The 18,691-nt window shown below is 41.6% G+C and overlaps 1 protein-coding gene across 4 annotated transcripts in view; it reads left to right on the top strand.

The window, feature by feature from the left end:
- rbm27 (RNA binding motif protein 27) overlaps positions 1-18,691 on the top strand; it is a 163,209-nt gene that overhangs the window by 60,565 nt on the left and 83,953 nt on the right. For all 4 annotated transcript variants that reach the window (XM_041193308.1, XM_041193306.1, XM_041193309.1 and 1 more), the window contains exons 11-15: positions 514-676; positions 4,198-4,410; positions 6,326-6,469; positions 9,383-9,508; positions 15,698-15,772. In XM_041193308.1, the coding sequence (XP_041049242.1) occupies positions 514-676; positions 4,198-4,410; positions 6,326-6,469; positions 9,383-9,508; positions 15,698-15,772 (721 nt within the window). The remainder of the gene's footprint in view (positions 1-513; positions 677-4,197; positions 4,411-6,325; positions 6,470-9,382; positions 9,509-15,697; positions 15,773-18,691) is intronic.

Below are 18,691 nucleotides of genomic sequence, written 5' to 3'. Positions count from 1 at the left end.
TTTCACTTTGATTTGTGTTCCATTTCCAAGTCAAAAGAGCAACGAACAGAACATGATGAGAAGCATTAATTTGAATTTTGAGTACAAGTCTGGTCTTTACTTTGCATGTTCCCTTGACTGCTAAAATAGAAAAGTTGCTGTGTTGTGAATTTCTTGGGTTCAAACCTACCTCCTTTGATATAGAGTGCAGGTGTGTCAATGCACTGTAACATTTCTGGAATTTTTTGGGGCGGGAAATTATATCTTTGTTCATTTTAGGAATTTCAAAACATCTAATTGTTAATATTTTGCAACATCAGATGAATGGAAGATAGATATTCTGGTAGCAATCATTTGAATGTACTGATTTCACATTTCATTCACTTCTCCAAAACTGAAATTTGGTGTGGAATCTATCTTTCACACAACCAATTTTAACTTAGGCCCACTGTTGATGGCAAATCCTTATCCAGACTGCGAAATGCTTGGGTCTTGGGTGCCATAATGTAAATGTTGTACTTTATTTTAAATCAGCAGGCAAAATTTTAACCATCAAAACAAGCAAGGGTTTCAGAAGAAGACTCAACACACCTATGATAATACAAAGCTAGAGGTTCGCAAAATACCAAGGGAAATGAACACCATCACCCAGCTCAATGAGCATTTCAGTAAATTTGGTACTATTGTCAACATTCAGGTAAGGAGACTGGCATAGTTTAGACTGACATAGTTTTATAAGGAATTAAAATTTTTTTTTTGCTTGAGTCGTGATAAATGGGGCATTAGCTTCTGTTTGTAAAGGAGCAATGATATTAGATATTACTGTTCAACAGTTCACCTGCTTTCAGATGAAAATCTATACCTCAAAGAGAGAGCTTTTAGTGCTGGTAATTGGCACACTAGCTTATTTTTGACTCCCAGCTTCATCAAGCTGTGCAAAGCCTGTTCCACGTGCAAAATATTGGCATCCGTCTGTCATGGGAGATGCTGGACTGTGCCCAGGGTATAGATCACTTCTGTATTGAACATTGTCTGTTGTGGCTGTAGAGGCCAGTGCACGAGTGGCAGTCCCTTCCACAGCTGGCACAGATGAACAGCATTGGTCCGAGGTTGACTGATATTTTTTTCCTTCATTCGGGCTCTTTTCTGCCATCTGATCATTTGCTTTGTCCTTTTTTTTTTTTCACACCTTTCCTGACTGCTGATCCCCAGACTCTCCAGTCAGCAGTGAGGACTTCTCAGGCATTGACTTCGATCCCAGTCAACTTGAAGACATCCTTGTATCGCAGATGTGGCCTCGTGCTGATAGCAAATTCACCATAGAATATGTCTTTAGGGATGTGGCTGTCACTCATTCAGCTCACTCTACCCAGCCAATGGAGTTGCTGCTGAAGGCAAACCTGCTGGAGATCATTGCTTGCTGCTATGCTTGCCAGGTGATGCCCATTACTCATCAGAAGCAATGGAAGTGGAAGCTGGTCAGCTGTTTTTCTTGGCTTGCATAAGTTGTCCATGCCTTGCTGCTGTAAACAAAAGTGCTGAGAATACAAGCTTGGGACACACACAGCTTTGTATTTTTGGTTAGTTCGCTGTTTGTAAATATGCATCTATTACTCTACCATTTATGTGCTTTAACTCCAGACTTTGAAAGCAAAATTCAAAGTGAACTTTATACTTCCCACGCAAGCTATCTTTTTATTCTCTGAATATTGGTGGCAAATCAGTGATCAGTGCAGCCAATTGGTTTGACTTGTATCATGATGAGTAAGAAGCATTGGGTTGGATTCGGATGCTGGCTCTAGAAGTGAAAAGACAATAGTTAACCACAAGAGAGTGTATTAAGTATATAAATGCTTACTTTGTGAAACAGTTTCTAAGTTTACTGGAGGATTGAGGAGGGGTAATAAAGCTCAGAAAATTTGCCATCCAGTTTGGGGTTGGCCTAAAAAAAAATTCTCCTGATTTAATGGTATGGTTCCAAGGATGGGGGAATTTTAGCTACAAGGTTAGGTTGGAAAAACTGGGCTTGTTCTGTTTGGAGCAGAGGAGGTTGAGCGGAGATTTGATAGAGCTCCACAAGATTATGACAGCTTTTGATAAGGTCGACAAAGAAAACGATTCCCATTAGCTGATGGTAGAAGGACTAAAGAACATTTTCCAGGATCTCATCATTGATCTTAATTGATGGGGGGGCAGAGACATGTCATTCATATGCCTAACACCAGACTCACGAAGCAACTGTTCCACTCTGAACTCAGTTGCAGCAGGAGACTCTAGGAGGACAGCAATCTTTTCAAAGCATCCCTGAAGAGGTCAAACATTCCTGCTGAATCATGGGAGTCTCTGGCTTGTGATCGATCAAATTAGAGAAGGTTCATTCAGGAAGGCACCAAACACGTCAAGAGACTTTGGGAGCATGCTACAGCGAATTCAAGGTGTCAGAGAGTGTGCACAAACCTCCAAACGCCTTATCTTCCCGATCCTTCAAGCTCCACACGTGACAGAGTCTGCAGATCATGCACCTGACTCATTGGTCATTTCAGAACCCATGGAGAACAGGAGTGGAAGCAAGTCATTATTGATTCTGAGGGACTGCTTAAAAAGAGAGGGTATAGCTTTAAGGTTTTGGGCAAGAGATGCAGGGGACTTACGAGGAAGAACTTTTTTATGCGGCAAGTGTCAATGACCTGGAACTCACTGCCTACGCGGATGAAAATTGAATGGGCAGTTCAAGGAAATAAACTTTTTTGTACTACAGGGATAGAGCGGGATAATGGTATTGACTGGATTGCTCCACGGAGAGCTGGCATAGACTCATGGGTGGAATGGCCTCCATCTAGGACTTTAAAACAGATGTATAGCAATTCACAGAAGTAATTAGTAATGGGTACTTTTAAAAGTGCTTAAATGAGAGAATAAAGATGGGGTACGCAGGATTTTTTTTGTAATTACAAACTTAAGGCTTACATGGAGAACCTACCTTTTTTGGATATAGGAATATCACAGCACTAGTCATGTAGATTTGAGTTTTTCTCTTCTCGTTCGAAAAATGAATCTTATAATCTTATCCTTCAAACCTACCATTCTAATTTGAGAATAATTAATGGACAAAACACTGGAGAATTGGTTTTACTGCATAGAACAACATTTTGCATATATATTGTGCATTTAATATAGGAAGAGACCTTGTAGAAGTGTAATCAGACAAAAATGGCACTCAGCCAAAGAGCAAGGTGTGAGGAGGGGTCAAAAATCTAGGTCAAAGAGGGAGGTTTGAAGAGGTTGTTAAAGAGGAAACAGAACAGTTTAGAGAAGAAATTCCAGAGCCCAGAGTGCTGAAGACATGACTGAGAATGGTGAATGAAAGAAGGGAGGGTTTCACAAAAGGCAGAGGAATGGAAAGTTTGATGGAGGATCTTTACAGGACTGTAGAAAAATACAGCGATGAGGAGAGGCGAGGTCATGAAGGTATTTTAGCGCAAGATTCTGAATTTGAGGTATTGGGAGCCGGGGGGCCATTATTGGTCAAGAAGAACGGGTGAAGAGTGAGCAGGACCTGGTGCAGGCTAAGATGGAAATTGGGTCAATTTATTTCTCATCTTTCTGAAAATTAAACTTTAAACTATGGTTTTTGACACTTCCGTCTCTTCCTCAAACCCACTATCAACTTGCAATCATGTAATGGTCACCATTCATGATGTTCCCTTACTATTTGTTGTTAACTAATTCTAGTTATTATTCATCACTAAACCTTGTATGGTCTGTTTCGTTGGTGGTTTTAAAACATATTGTTTGAAAAAAAACTGCCTCCAAACTTGAGCGACATGTCAGGATCAAAAATGGGGCAGTTGGAATATTGGTGTTGCAGCCACATAGTTTGATCTCCAGCACAAAGTTTTGTTGGCTTAACATTTGAGTCAATAACCATTGCACTGTAACAAAATAGACAAGTTAAATGATTTACCAGGATGACATTTTTATCTAGGAAAGAAATGACGACACTTCTATGACTAGTGCAGGAATCTTAAAACATTTCAGCTAGCTTTGTGTGTGCTGTAGTTTTAAAGATGAAACAAAGGAGTCTGGCTTTGATCAGCTGAACACCATTCCCAATGGTAGGCACAAATAGAACCTAAAGCTATTATTTTCTCAAATGAACGTACCGACATTATATTCAATGTTTTGTTTCCAACCACCCCCCTCCATTGTATCCCATAGGTTGCCTTTGGTGGTGATCCAGAAGCAGCTCTCATTCAATACTCACATAACGAAGAGGCAAAACGGGCTATTTCCAGCACTGCAGCAGTATTGAACAACAGATTTATTAGGGTATACTGGCACAGAGAGAACAACGGAGTTCAACATCAACAACAGCATCAGCAAGTACAGACACAACAGTTAGCAGTATCACAGCACAGCACTGTTCATAAGGTACTGTTTTACTTTTTTACTGTATTTCTAACACTTCAATAATCAGACTGGTGCATATTGTACATTTGGTATAAAGATCTTTCAATTTCCTATCTGGAAACCAAAACTGATAATTCAATTTATCTAACTTAATGCCACCTTAAGGAGATCAACTATGAGCATAGATCCCATTGGAAAAATAAAGTACATTTGAGTGGACTCCATGTGCACATTATTTTGAAGACTTATAAATTTGCATAACTGATAAATGCCACTTCTAGTTAAAAATGAACCTGTTTAAATAGAAAGTCAATTTTTTTGTATCTTAGACTCCTAGTAGAAAGTTCAAAACAAATTCCAGAACTGCTCAGTTTCCAGTAACCATGATTGATTGTAATCTATTCTGTTTTCATTAAAATGTAGGACATTTATGACAGAACTTTAGCACGTTTGTTGTTTGCTACAGTGTAAAGCAGCACGATATAGCTTCAGACACACAATTACCTCACGATGAATTTCAGCTTTGAACAAATTATTGAAAAAGTGGGGTGTCATTGTCTTTTTCCTACATGAAGAAGTAGTATCCAAACACATAAGGAAGCTCGTTGGCAAAAAGCAGGTGCTTTCCTTCTAAATCAGATGTGTTGCAAATTAAGATGGCTGACCTTATAATAAAAGGAAGGAAACCATATATTTTATATGATAGGTGAAAGAATATTTTGGTGCTTTGCAATCTATTTACATTAAGCAGTTACACAAATTATGACTTCAATGCAGTGAAAGGCCCAACTGTTGTAGGCGCAATCACTGATGAAGAAAATGGCCTTACCACACCCTTTGACATGTCCAAAGCATTCAATCAAGGCCTATTCAAACCATTCAACATTCTTGTCAGTGAATTTGAAAAGACGATTTGATTCAGTGGTTTTTGGGGTTGGTGCCTCTAGCATGCCCCAACCACCACTTTTTCTCCCTCTCCTTTCTCTTGCTTCTGTGCCTCTTATGAAAAAAAGCATACAGAACTGGATTTTGAGTGATATCCAGCAGGACTGGAAATAAAAGAATAAGTAGGAAATGGAAAAATTTGGTTTCTGCTAAACATTGGCAGCTGGTGATTTCACCAGTGCTACATGTTTTACACTGATTCTTGTTTAGGTATTTGTGTTTGCCTCTAATCAGCCTTAATAGTTAATTTGTATATATTAGATCTTGTGCTTGTAACATTGCAAAGGATAAGTTATTGCAGTAACTCCTTTTATGGACAATTTTATCACTTTATTCATTCATGGGATGTGGGTATCACTGGCTAGGCCAGCATTTACTCCCCATCCCTAATTGCTCTTGAGAACTGAGTGGCTTGCTGGGCCATTTCAAAGGGCATTTAAGAGTCAACCACATTGCTTTGGGTCTGGAGTCACATGTAGGCCAGACGAGGTAATGACAGCAGATTCCCTTCCCTAAAGGATATTAATGAACCAGATGGGTTTTTACAACAATCGACAATGGTTTTATGGTCATCATTAGATTTTTTTTATTTCAGATTTTTATTGGATTCAAATCTCACTATCTGCCCTGGTGGGACTCGAACCCAGATCCCTAGAGCATTACCCTGGGTTTCTGGATTACTCGTCTAGTGATGATACCACTATGCCACCACCTTCCCCACTTCTTTGGGATAAAATTACTTTTTAAACTTTTGGACCCTATAACCAGCATGGACTCGATGGGCTGACTAGCCTCTTTCTGTGTGTAATGACTCTGACATGAGAGGTTATTTTCATCTAATCTGGCCTATTTTTGAAACAAAGTTTCCATAGGTCCAAGGATCATGTTCAGAATATACAAACATATGGCTATAAAATCCTAAAAAATGAGTGTGAATAAAGAAGTTATGTGTTAACTTCTAACTCCCATGATCATTTTATCTATGTTCCAGATATTAAACCGAAACCAAAGCCCAGGATCTTTTGTACTAACAAATGCATCAGTAAAGCAACGACTTGGGCCACTGGGTGGAAGTCAGCCTGATGGGACGCAAACCAGTTCAAGCCAGTTTGGAGCTGGTGGAGAAGCTTCACAGGTAATGAACATTCCACTTTTGCTTTTATTCTCAAAAACATCTTGCATTTATTTAACACCTTCTGATATAGAAAACATAGAGAGCAGCTAGCTCTTAAAGGGATTTAAACAAAAGGACAAAATGTTTAATTTTGAGGTATTGTGCACTGGAAGCCATTGTGAGCCTGGAAGTTAAAATGATAGGTGAGGGATGGCGCTGGGTAGAATGAGGGCAGCAGAGTTTCACTAGTAGGCATGATGTAGGAGCTGAAAACTCAACTAAAGGTTGAATATGATGCTGAAATTTCAGATCAGTTCAGTTTGATAGTGGTCAGGGAAGAGGACAGAACTTGAGGTGAGGGTATGGAAATTTTGAAAGTAGCTAGCAATGATAGCTTCGGTGTTCCCATTTTTTGTTTGACTGTTAACTGACTCAACCAACACTAGATTTTGGACGAGCATTCTGACAACTCAGAAGCAGCACAGAAGTGGACAAAAAAGCAGAGTGTTAGAGCTTCGTCTCATCAGATACATATGAAAGTTGACATAAGAAATAGGAACAGGAGTAGACCATCCGGCCCCTCGAGCCTGCTCCGCCATTCAATAATGGCTGATCTTATGTTTCGATTTCTACATTCCCATCTAACCCTGATTAACCTTTGATTCCCTTACCAAACAAGAATCTATCTACCTCTGCCTTAAAAATATTCGATGACCCCACCTGCACCCCCTTCTGAGGCAGAGAATTCCAAAGTCGCACAATCCTCAGAGAAAAATATTCTCCTCATCTTTGTCCTAAAAGAGCAAAGCCTAATTTTAAAACAGTGCCCCCTAGTTCTGGACTCGCCCACAAGAGGAAACATCCTTTCAATGTCCACCTTGTCGAGGCCGTTCAAGACCTTGTATACGTCAATCAAATCACCCCTCACTTCGAAACTCCAGTGGAAACAAGCTCGGTCTGTCTAACCTTTCCTCATAAGACAGCCCACACATTCTCGGCTGAGTGTGTCCCAGTGTCTTTAAGTTTTATTGTCGTGTGCAGCATGTGGATGAAGAGGATGGAGCCAAGGCTAGGTCCGTGATGGTGATATAGACAGTGATGTGAGGGCTGGAAAGGAAACCATCGCTGGAGATGCTCTGGCTGCAATTGGTGTGCAGGCAAGCAGGGATGTTTTCGCTGAAGTGAAAAAGGATGAAGAGTGGTCAAAGAAGACATGGATAATGCAGCACATCACATTCACAAGGATATTATTTAAGACTTGATTTAGGTCTGCTTAAATGCTGTGGAAGAGTCAGAAAACTGATTGAAGAGTTTCAAACATTGAGGTGCAGCAAAGTTGAGCATGGAGGTGCGAAACAACAACACTATCATGAACTTGGGAGAGAAAAGGGAGGTTGAGGATGCTGCAGTAGTTTGAAAGAATGGGGTTGAGGGTTTTTTTTGAGGAATGAATGGCAATGGTGGTGTTGAAATTGGGAGGGAGGCATTTACATCAGCTACTATAGAGGCCCGAAAGAGAAGTTAGGTAGTCAGCACTTTACTGTCAATGTAATCAAGGAGCAGAAGGTGGGTCTCATGGACAAGATGAGCTCAGAGAGGGCATGAATAGAGGTAAAAGAGAAACTAAATATATTTGTTGGTTCAGGGCTGGGGGAAGGTCTGGTTTAGCTGACGAGGGGAATTGTGAGAAGCAATGAAGGTAGCTGAAAGGCTGTTCTCAATCTTTGTGATAAAGAAGACTTTAAGTTCCTTGTGTTTGTTGAAGGTAAAAGTAGCACATGAAGTAAATTCTACATAATGTAAATGCAAGGTGTTGAGAGTTTTTCCAAGTGTTTGATTTGCCAAGGCTTAAACTGAAGCAAAAATATGATTTTAGTAGTCAGCCTACCATTAATTGTCTAGTTCCATTGTATGCCTTTCGAGCTTTGCAAGATTGGAGTCTGGGCTGACTCGGTTTTATAAATATTGGTTACTGGAGTCTGTTTAAAGATACTCAAGTTTGCAGATGACACTAAAGCAGTAGAGGTAGATGAGCAGAAGCAACCGAAAAAGACTTGGAGGTGTTAAGATTATGGGCAGAAAAGTGATGAATCCACTTTTGTCACGCCCACATCCCGTGAACGAATAAAGAGAAAAAAAACTGCAAGTAAAATGATGAGATTTGACCAAAGATAGCAGCAAATATGTACTTTTCATGAGTACGTTAAAGATGGAGAGAGATCAGAGATCAGTAATGCCATAAATGTGGGAGTCTAAAAGAGAACAGCAAGATATCAGATTGCATAGCAAAAGGTGAAACTGTAAAATTGTAAATGCCCTCGAGGTTCCATGCTTCAAAATGGATATCATGCTATTAGAGAAGATTTAACATCGGGATGTAATGTTAATGCCAACACTTAGGAGTGCTTGACTGAAGAATAATGTGCCCTTCAGAATTTTTCTCTTAAGAAGAATGATAAAGGAGAGTTGATCAAATTTTAATTGTATTTCAAACCATTTGGTTAGTTGGAGAAAAATATGTTTTTGGCTGTATACAGAACTGGGGTTGTAGACTCAAGGCAAGAGAAACTAAATATATGTTTCAGAAAAAAAAAATTGTCTTGTATAGACAATTGTATTAGAAACTGCAAGAAACTGACAATTCTCTGACACCTGCAAGAAATAATGGCTGTTAAATGGCAACATATAGATATATCTCTCAGTGACTTAGTTGAGGAACAGATTAAATGGACTGATCACTCTGAAATACATGACTATGACAAAATGATACTATAGCAAGTTATCCAGCATTACCTGAATATTATGACTAGACACCATTGATGCCTTCCTGGGACTTGGTTGTACAGCCAAAATTACACACAATATTTAACATTCCATAATACATGTCTGCAGTTATAATGCAGTGAAGTTATTGTGCTACGTTTGTTTCCTTAGGGGCCTCCTACCTCCACAAGCCTGGTAAAGGCAGGATATAGTTGTGCAGTCACAAAGACGAATCATAAATCTTCTGTTACATCCGGTAAAGCAATAGAAGCAAAAGAAGCTCTCAGGAAAAAACAGGTACCCTAGATATTATTGCCACAGTTTCTTTGTGGTCTTTCAGGCATCTTAGGCACACTACATTTCACTTTTAAATTAAATTTAGGAACATAAGGAATAGGAGCAGGAGTAGACCATTCGGACCCTCGAGCCTGTTCCACCATTCAACTAGATCATGGCTGACCTTCTACCTCAACACCATTTTCCCGCACTATCCCCAAATGCCTTGATATCTTTAATGTCTGGAAGCCTATTGATTGCTCAATGAATTTCTCTCACTTTAAAGTGAGCTCTTGAGTACTTGATTTAAATTCTAATTTTGAGCAAATCTGTTAGTAACACTAATGTTGGAAAGTTTAAGAGCACCAGTCGAGTGCAGTAGCATAGTGGTATGTTACTGGACAAGCAATCGAGAGGCCTGGACCCATGTTGTGCAGAAAATGAGTTCAAACTCTACCGTAGCAACTAGTAAATTTAAATTCAGTTAATTAAATAAACCTGGAAAAAAAATACCAGTATTAATAATCTTGGCCATGAAACTAGCATAACCTACTAAAAATCCCATTTAGTTCACTAATGTCATTAGGGAAGCAAATCTGCATTCCTTACCCGACCTGGCATATATATGAGTGCAGACCTTCAGTAATGCGGTTGATCATAAATGGTATCAAGCTGCTATAAGAAAGTTATATGAGAATAAAATTGGATGAACCACCCTGCATTGACCTCAGCAGCAGATGTGACAGTTGACACTGCAAATAATTCTTCAGTAAATCTAGGAACTTGTGCCAAAATTGTGAAAATTGTACCACAAGGCAGTCAAGCAACAGCCTGACACAGTCAGAGAATCATACCTTCCTGCCAACATCCAAGATCCCTCCATCACCACTCTTTGGTCTGTCCTGCCAATGGGGCAGTGGTATAGGTAAGGATGGAGGCAGGTTTTCCGCCCTTCAGGAACAGGAGGTTCTGCCTTTGATTGGCTAGCAGCGCTTCAGAGGCGAGTGGCATTGGATCAGGGTTTGGGTAAGTTTCTGGGTGCCTCACCAGCTGCCAAGTTGGCAAGCTCCAGCAAGTGGGGGAAGGGTGGGGGTGCTGCTGGCGTTGGAGAGGCTATGGGTGGAAGGTAGGTAAAATCTTCAAGGGGTGCAGGGGAGAGCTCTCCGATGGGCCCAGGAGGCTAGTTAAGGAGTGACCCCCCCCACCCACCACCAACCTGCACAGGGAAACTTGCCAGGCTGGGTGCTTGGCATGGCTGCTCCTGCAGTCGGTTAAATCAGCGACAGTTGGATAAGACCCTTAAGTGGGAATTAATTACTTCAATTGGCTCACTGGCTGGCAGGCCACCTGATGGCATCCCCACCACTGGTATAATTTGGTAGGGTGTGGAGGGTGAGAATCTAACCATTGCCCCATGAAGTTCAATGGCATTACCATCGCTGAATCCCCCACAATCAATATCCTGGGTGTTACCATTGACCAGAAACTGAACTGGACTAGCCACATAAATACTGTGGCTACAAGAGCAGATCAGAGGCTAGGCTAGAAACCTGACTCCCCAAAGCCTGTCCACCATCTACAAGGCACAAGTCACTGTGCCTGAGTGCAGCTGCAAGAACACTTAAGAAGCTCAACACCATCCAGGGCAAAGCAGACTGCTTGATTGGCACCCCTTCCACAAACATTCACTCCGTCCACTACTACCAAACAGTGGCAGCAGTGTGCACCATCTACAAAATGCGCTGCAGGAACTCAACAAGCCTCCTTGGGCAGCACCTTCCAAACCCACAATTGCTACCATCTAGAACAACAGGGGCAGCAGATACATGGGAACACCACTACCTGGAAGTTCCCTTCCGAGCCACACATCATCCTGACTTGGAAGTATATTGCTGTTCCTTCACTGTTGATGGGTCAAAATCCTGGAACTCCCTCCATAACAGCACTGTGGATGGACCTGCACTATCTCCCCTTGACATTCAACGGTACTAGAATGCTGAATTTGCCACTATCAACATCCTAGCAATTACAATTGACCAGAAGCTTAACTGACCGTATAAATACTGTAACTGCAAGAGAATCTCAGAGGCTGGGTATTTTACGGGAGTAATTTGCCTTCTGACTCCCCAAAACCCGTCCACTATCTACAGGGCACAAGTCAGGAGAGTGATTTATTAGAAGATTTACCACTGCTTTGGGACAAAATTATTTTTTATACTTTGGAATCTATAACCAGCATGGACTCGATGGGCCAAATAGCCACCTGATTTGCCATAATGGCTGTATGACTGCACTCTGCACTTGCCTAGATATGTGCAACTTCAAAAAGACTCAAGAAGCTTGACACCATCCAGCCCGTTTGATCGGCACCCCATGTACCACCTTCAATATTCTCTCCCTTCAACTACTGACAGAGTGGCAGTAGTTTGACCCATCTACAAAATGCACTTCAGCAATTCATCAGGGCTTCTTGACAGCACCTTCCAAACCCACAACCTCCAACGCTTAGAAGAACAAGGGCAGCAAGCACATGGAAATGACACCACCTGCAAATTTCCTTCCAAATCACACCATATATCGGATTCCTTCATTATGACTGCATCAAAATACTGGACCTTCTCCCTAACTGCACTGTACATATATCTTCTCCACACAAACTGAAATGGTTAAAGAAGGTGGCTCGTCACCATCTTCTCAAAGGCAATTAATTTGTGCTGAGCAATCATTGCTTCCCTTACAGCAACACCCACATTCCATGAGTGAAGAAATGAAGTCTCTCTGAACTGCTTTGAAGGGTTACAGATACAAACTGTTAAGGGTCCATTTCATTAATTAATTATGTAAAACAGGCTATTTATAAAGAAAAATGTTTAATTTTAACGTAAGATGGTAGTTAAATTACATCTATACTTTTTACAGGAAACAGAATAATAAAGTGACAGTCGTTTTGTTGCAATTGTTTAATTACATTAAGTCAAAATAGGAAATATAGTCTAATTCTAACCCTGAATAGTAAAAGATTGCTAGGAGATGTTAATTGCCTCAATTGATTTGTGTTGCCCCTTGGAGACAATGAAATATTAAAACCCATAGATTCGTGACCTTGGTAAAGCAGGAAGCTCATTTGAATATTTCATCCCCTTTAATGATGCAGATGTCACATTGTTTGAAAAGACTTTTCCGCTTGGTTCATATGGACTTCTCCTTGGACTTTTCCATATCATTACCAGTTTATCATTAGTACCATGCACAGCACTTGTGCTGGGCAGGTTACTGACAGCACCCAGCTCCACCTCCCCACTTGTTGTCAGACATACCACACTCTGAAACCAAGTGACAGATGCAACCTCAAACAGATGTTATGGATCTCTCCTCAACTGCACCTGCACCCCCCCCCCCCCCCCCCCCCCCCAAGATGCTTGTCGCACCGTGAGCCAAATGGTCTCACTGCACTCCGTCTTTCACACAAGGGTTTTCAATCTCCGCTTTCCAAGAACTCGCTTTGGAATCTTCTCCCAAAGCGATGTTTTCTCTCAGACACCTGCAAAAGTTCACCTCCAGGATTTCAAACTCTCCTTCTGACGTTCCTCTTCCCTGGGTCACCACATGCATTCAAACTGACTTGCATGCACTCCCTCTCATCAACTCAGCTGTCATCATGCCCATAGCAAAGAGTTACAGACTTTCAGCCGTCTCTTTGGACCTTCTGATTTCTCAAGCCTTTATCTCTTTAAGCTTTAAAGTTGAAGCTCGGAGCCTTTCTCTGCTCCTCACTCTAACATCACTTAACAGGACCTTTTCCCAGGTTCCTGTCCTTCCTTTGACTAGAAGGCCTGCTTGGGACTTTCTCCTGTTCCAGTCCCCAGGATTTTGGGGTCTTTTCTTTAGCTTGGGACTGGCTATCTGTCCCCTTTGCTCCAGTCCCTTCCTGGCAGCTACTTTCAACCAATTTTAGCTTGTGACCGTCTATCTGCTGCTTCTAGGGTTTTTTTGCTTGACAGCTGTCTTCAAAACCAACTGACTCCAACAGCTTCCAAATCAAAATTGCTGTTTTTTAAATTTTTCTGTGTGTATCTGCGGGGAGGGATCTGCTCTCTGGACCCCAGTTGCTACGCAACTGAGCTTTTTTTTCTACTCTTGTGTTTGCTTAGAGTTGTAAAAATCTCATTAGAAATGCAAGCACCTATTAAAGTGAAACTAAAACTCTATTTAGTCTTTTCTTAACACATGCCATCACCGCTTGATGTTCAATGGCATTACCATCACTGAATCCCCCACTATCAACATCCTGGGGAGGTTACCATTGGCCAGAAACTGAGCTGGACTAGCCATATAAATACCGTGGCTACAAAAGCATGTCAGAGACTAGGAACCCTGTGACGAGTAGCTCACTTCCTGCCTCCCCAAAGCTTGTCCACCATCTACAAGGCACAAGTCAAGAGTGTGATGGAATACTCCCCACTTGCCTGGATGCATGCAGCTCCCACAACACTCAAGAAGCTGGATACCATCCAGGACAAACCAGCACAAACATTCACTCCATCCACCACTGATGCAGTGTAGCAGCAGTGTGTACCATCTACAAGATGCACTGCAGGAATCCAGCAAGGTTCCTTCAACAGCACCTTCTGAACCCACGACCACTATCATCTAGAAGGACAAGGGCAGCAGATAGATGGGAACACCACCACCTGGAAGTTCTCCTCCAAGTCACTCACCATCTTGACTTGGAAATGGATCGCCGTTCCTTTGCTGTCACTGGGTCAAAATCCTGGAACTCCCTTTCTAACAGCACTGTGGGTGCACCTGCACCATATGGACTGCAGCAGTTCAAGAAGGCAGCTCATCACCAACTTCTCAAGGGCAACAAGGGATGGGCAATAAATGCTGGCCTAGCCAGCAAAGCCCATGTCCCCTGAATGAATAAAAGAAACAAATAGAAATACAAATCAACTTAAACTTTAAAGCTAAAGCTCATTCCTAACATCCACAAATACAAATATAACTTACTTAAACTGTCTCTGTTTCCTAACACCCGCTTAATTTTGGCCAAACCCAAACTACCCTCTTTTGCCACCAACATCTATGTACCTCAGGCACATCAATAGTAACAGCAAGCATTTCTCTCAGGCTCAAGTTTAGTACATCAAATTTAATACATCAAAGAAGGAAACAAGGATAAAAAGAGAGAGTATTCTCTGTGGCAGAGGTAACAAAGACATGGCTGGAGAATTTTTCTAAAGTTTTTGAGAAAGGGAGAGCTGGTGGCAAATTATAATATCAACTCCTCTGCCTATTTTGACATGGAAAAGCTCTATTCTTGGATCTTTTGAAAACTAAAGCTTTGGAATTACCACTGCAAACCTGGAAAGGGACACAGATGAAGGGAGTGAATGTAATATTAGTTAAATATCCAGTCAGATTGATGGTATGCTGTGTTGTTTGTTAAATAGCATCTCCATAATGTGATCCTGGAATTTTGGAAGTAGTTTTTGCCTACTGTGCTTGTTAAGAACAAAAATGATCAAAGTTACACCACAGACTCAGTTTAACAAATACACTTATGACTATTGTTTGTGAATTTTTTGTACAGTTTCATTGAGAATTTATCTTCTCTTGAGTAGGGGAGATGGAGGTGTAGTGGCAATGTCACTGGACAAGTAATCCACAGGCCCAGGCTAATGCGCTGGGGATATGGGTTCAAATCTCGCCCCTGCAGCTGATGGAATTTAAATTCATTTAACAAATTTGGAATATAAAAGTAGTCTCAGTAGTGGTGGCCATGACAACTATTATTGATTATTGTAAACACCCATCTGGTTCACTAATGGCCAGAATTTTCCAGCCCTGTCATTGGTAGGACCAGTTGATCCTGGTGGCGGGTGGGGCTGGAAAATCCCGCCCAATGTCTTTTAGGGAGGGAAATCTGCCATCCTTACCTGGTCTAGCTCCCAACTCTCAGCAATGTGGTTGATTCTTAAATGCCCCCTGAAATGGCAGTTAGGGAAGGGTAACAAATGCTGGCCTTCCGAGCGATGCTACATGAAAGAATAAAGAAAAAAAACTTCTTCATAAATAATTGAAATTTTATATTTTAGTGCTATTTTCACAGTCGAGTTGAATTTTATCACTTTTGCACAATGCAGGTGTTTTGTTTGAAATATAAAGTAACAGTGTGAATTGTTTATTTGATTTTGTTTTTGACTTTAGGAAGCTATGAAGTTGCAGCAAGATATGAGGAAAAAGAAACAAGAGATGTTGGAAAAACAAATTGAGTGCCAGAAGGTAAGAACATTGTTTGAAAAGATAGTCTGACATTGATGAAATTGCAGCCAAACCTCACATGCTTTTTACTGTACACTTAGCATTTTAAGGTTTCCTGGCAAACTCTCTGATATTAACTGGGCTCCTAACAGTGAAAATCTTTGGCTACCTTCCTTTAAGCACTTTTTCCCAACGTGATTCTAAAATGAAAGGCAGTATAAAATAATTAAGAAAAAAATATAATAGGTCAGGAATTTCCATTTGTTGGGCGGGGCAGTCAGGGTTCACACGGGTGGGCCAGTCAAGCCCGCCCTGCGTGGATCGCAAGCGGTAGTGCTGAGTGCTACCTGTGTGGGCGGGGGGCGAGGAGGAGGCAGAGCTGGGCCTCGCGCAGTTCCCGCATGTGCACCAAAGAGCTCTTCAATCTCCCTGAGGCATGGAGCTGCCTCGGGGAGAGTGAAGCGCTTTTTTAAAAAATTAATAAATACATAAAAAAATTAATGAAACATCCCACCTCATGTGACTATGTCACATGAGGTGGGACATGTTAGTTATTTTGAAAATCAAGGTTTTATTTAATTAGTATTAGCTTTAGGAAACCTCATCCTGCTCATGGATGAGGTTTCATAAAAGATGTAAAGGCCGCTTGGCCTTTTTTGCCTGCCTGCCAACTGTAAGGTTGGACTGGCTGTGTAAAATTCAACTTAATTACCTTGTTAATGGCCTTAATAGGCCTTTCAATTATCGGCAGATGTGCAGCCGACTCCTGCGCGCACCCCCGAACGAAATATCGCCCGAGTTCGCAATGATGTCAGGACACGCCTGACGTCATCGCGCGTCATTTTATGTTCCAGCGTGTTGGGCGCGTGCCCGCACACCGAATGTAAAATTCTGCCCATAGGTAATCACAACTGCAACTCGCTACAAAAAATTGTATTTATATTGTGCCTTTAAGGAATAAAACATCCCAAAAGAGGTGTGTTAAAAAGCAAAATTTGATGTCAAGTCACATAAGGAGATATTAGAGTAGATGACCAATTGGAGCGGTGCTGATAGCTTGGAGGGTTGTGGGGTTGGAGATGATTACAAAGATAAGGAAGGGTGAGGCTGTGGAAAGATTTGAAAATCTGGATGGCAATTTTAAAATTGAGGCAATATTTAACCGGGAGCAAACGTTGGTCAGTGAGCACAGCGGGGAATAATGAATTTGGACTTGGTGCAATTTAGGATATGTACAACAGATTTCAGATGATCTCAAGTTTACAGATGCCGGCTGGGAGTGTCTTGGAATAGTTAAGTCTAGATGTTTCAGGATTTCGGCAGCAAATGAGCTGAGGCAGAGGCGGAGTCATGTGATGTTACCTTTGTGGAAGTAAGTGGCCTGAGTGATGGCATGAATATGTGGTTGGAAGCTTATCTCAGGGTCAATATGACATAAAAGTTGTGAACACTGTGTTACGGTCTTACGGCTAACCAGGAGAGGGATGGCTAGGGAACGGAGTTTGTAGAGGGTTTAAAGGCAATGCCATCAGTCTTCCCGATTTTTAATTGTAGAGAATTTCTACCTATCCAGTGATTGGATGTCGGACAAGCCGTCTGATAATTTAGAGACATTGAAAGGGCCGAGAAAGGTAGTTGTGAAGTACAGCTGGGTTTCATCAGTGTCCACAGTTGAGAAGATGTTTGTGTGGTAATAGGATTATCGAGTTCTTGCAGTACGCATTCAAAAACAACTTACATTTCTATATTGTTTTAAAATAAAAAAAATCCAAGAAATTTCATAGAAACATAATCATACAAAATTTGGCAGAATCAAATAAGGAAATATTGGGTGGGGTGAGTAAAAGATCAAAGCAGTAGCTTTTAAAAAGGGCCTTAAAAGGCAGTTGGAGGCAGAACCATCAATAACGAAATGAAGAAAAAGGGGGTTTTCAGAGCTGACGGAATGCAGAGTTCATTGTATTAAGCTTGGAAGTAGCGACAGCTGAAGTTGGAGTAGAGTGGTGTGGTCTGCCAGAACCAAAGACTGCTGGAAGGTGGAGAAGGTTGAGAATGGATAGGGTACTGCAGCCATGGTCACTGAGGATGTTAAATGTGACTTTGGTTCGTGGGACGGTTGGAAATCTAATTGGAGAAATTCAAATTTGGAGTGGAGGGCACGGATTTGGGAGGCAGCAGCATGTCCAAGCATTTTCAGAGGATTGTGCCCTCATCTGTTTGTACATGTAAGAATGGATGAAAAGCCTATTCAGCCCGTCCAACTTCCTCTTGTTATTTTGCCCAGTGTGTGAGACTTGCTAATGTTGTTTTCATGGCCTGCATTTTCAGCTCGGTGAGTGGGGGTGGGTTCTGCTTGCCGGGTGGGCACCCCCACGTCACTGTGCGCCATTTAGGTTTTCAGTTTGGTGGGCGCCATTATTAAGGCCATTTAAAAATCAATTAAAGTAAAAAAACTGAGCTGCCTGTTCAATCTTAAGGATGGCAGATAGGCGAAGAGCTCAGGCGACCGTCGCATTTTTCATGGAACCTCATCCACGGGCGGGGTGAGGTTTCATGATGGGCTTATAAATTTAATAAATTTTTCCATTAATGTTGATTGACATGTCCCAGCTCATGTGACACTGTCACATGAGCGGACATGTCCTAACATTTTTTCTTTATTTTAATTTTTGAAACTTAAACTAATTTGCGCAAGAGCACAGGCCCCGACTCACGGAATCTCCCCCCCCCCCACCCGCATGGAGTGCACAGCGCTTCTGGGTGCGCATGACGCTGCCAATTAAAATGGCGGCGTGGACCTGATCGGGGGCCGATCGGATTTGCGTCCACCCCTGTACAACCTCCCCGACGGGGTCAAATTCTCCCCCATGTTGTCATGTTAAGCTAATACGCTAGTGTTTTTTGCATGGATAATGTATAACAGTGCTCATTTGAACAACA

This window comes from Carcharodon carcharias, chromosome 8 (genome assembly GCF_017639515.1).
Source record: "Carcharodon carcharias isolate sCarCar2 chromosome 8, sCarCar2.pri, whole genome shotgun sequence".
Taxonomy (NCBI): domain Eukaryota; kingdom Metazoa; phylum Chordata; class Chondrichthyes; order Lamniformes; family Lamnidae; genus Carcharodon; species Carcharodon carcharias.
Note: the sequence above shows the minus strand (reverse complement) of the source record. Positions and strands in the feature narration are given on the sequence as shown.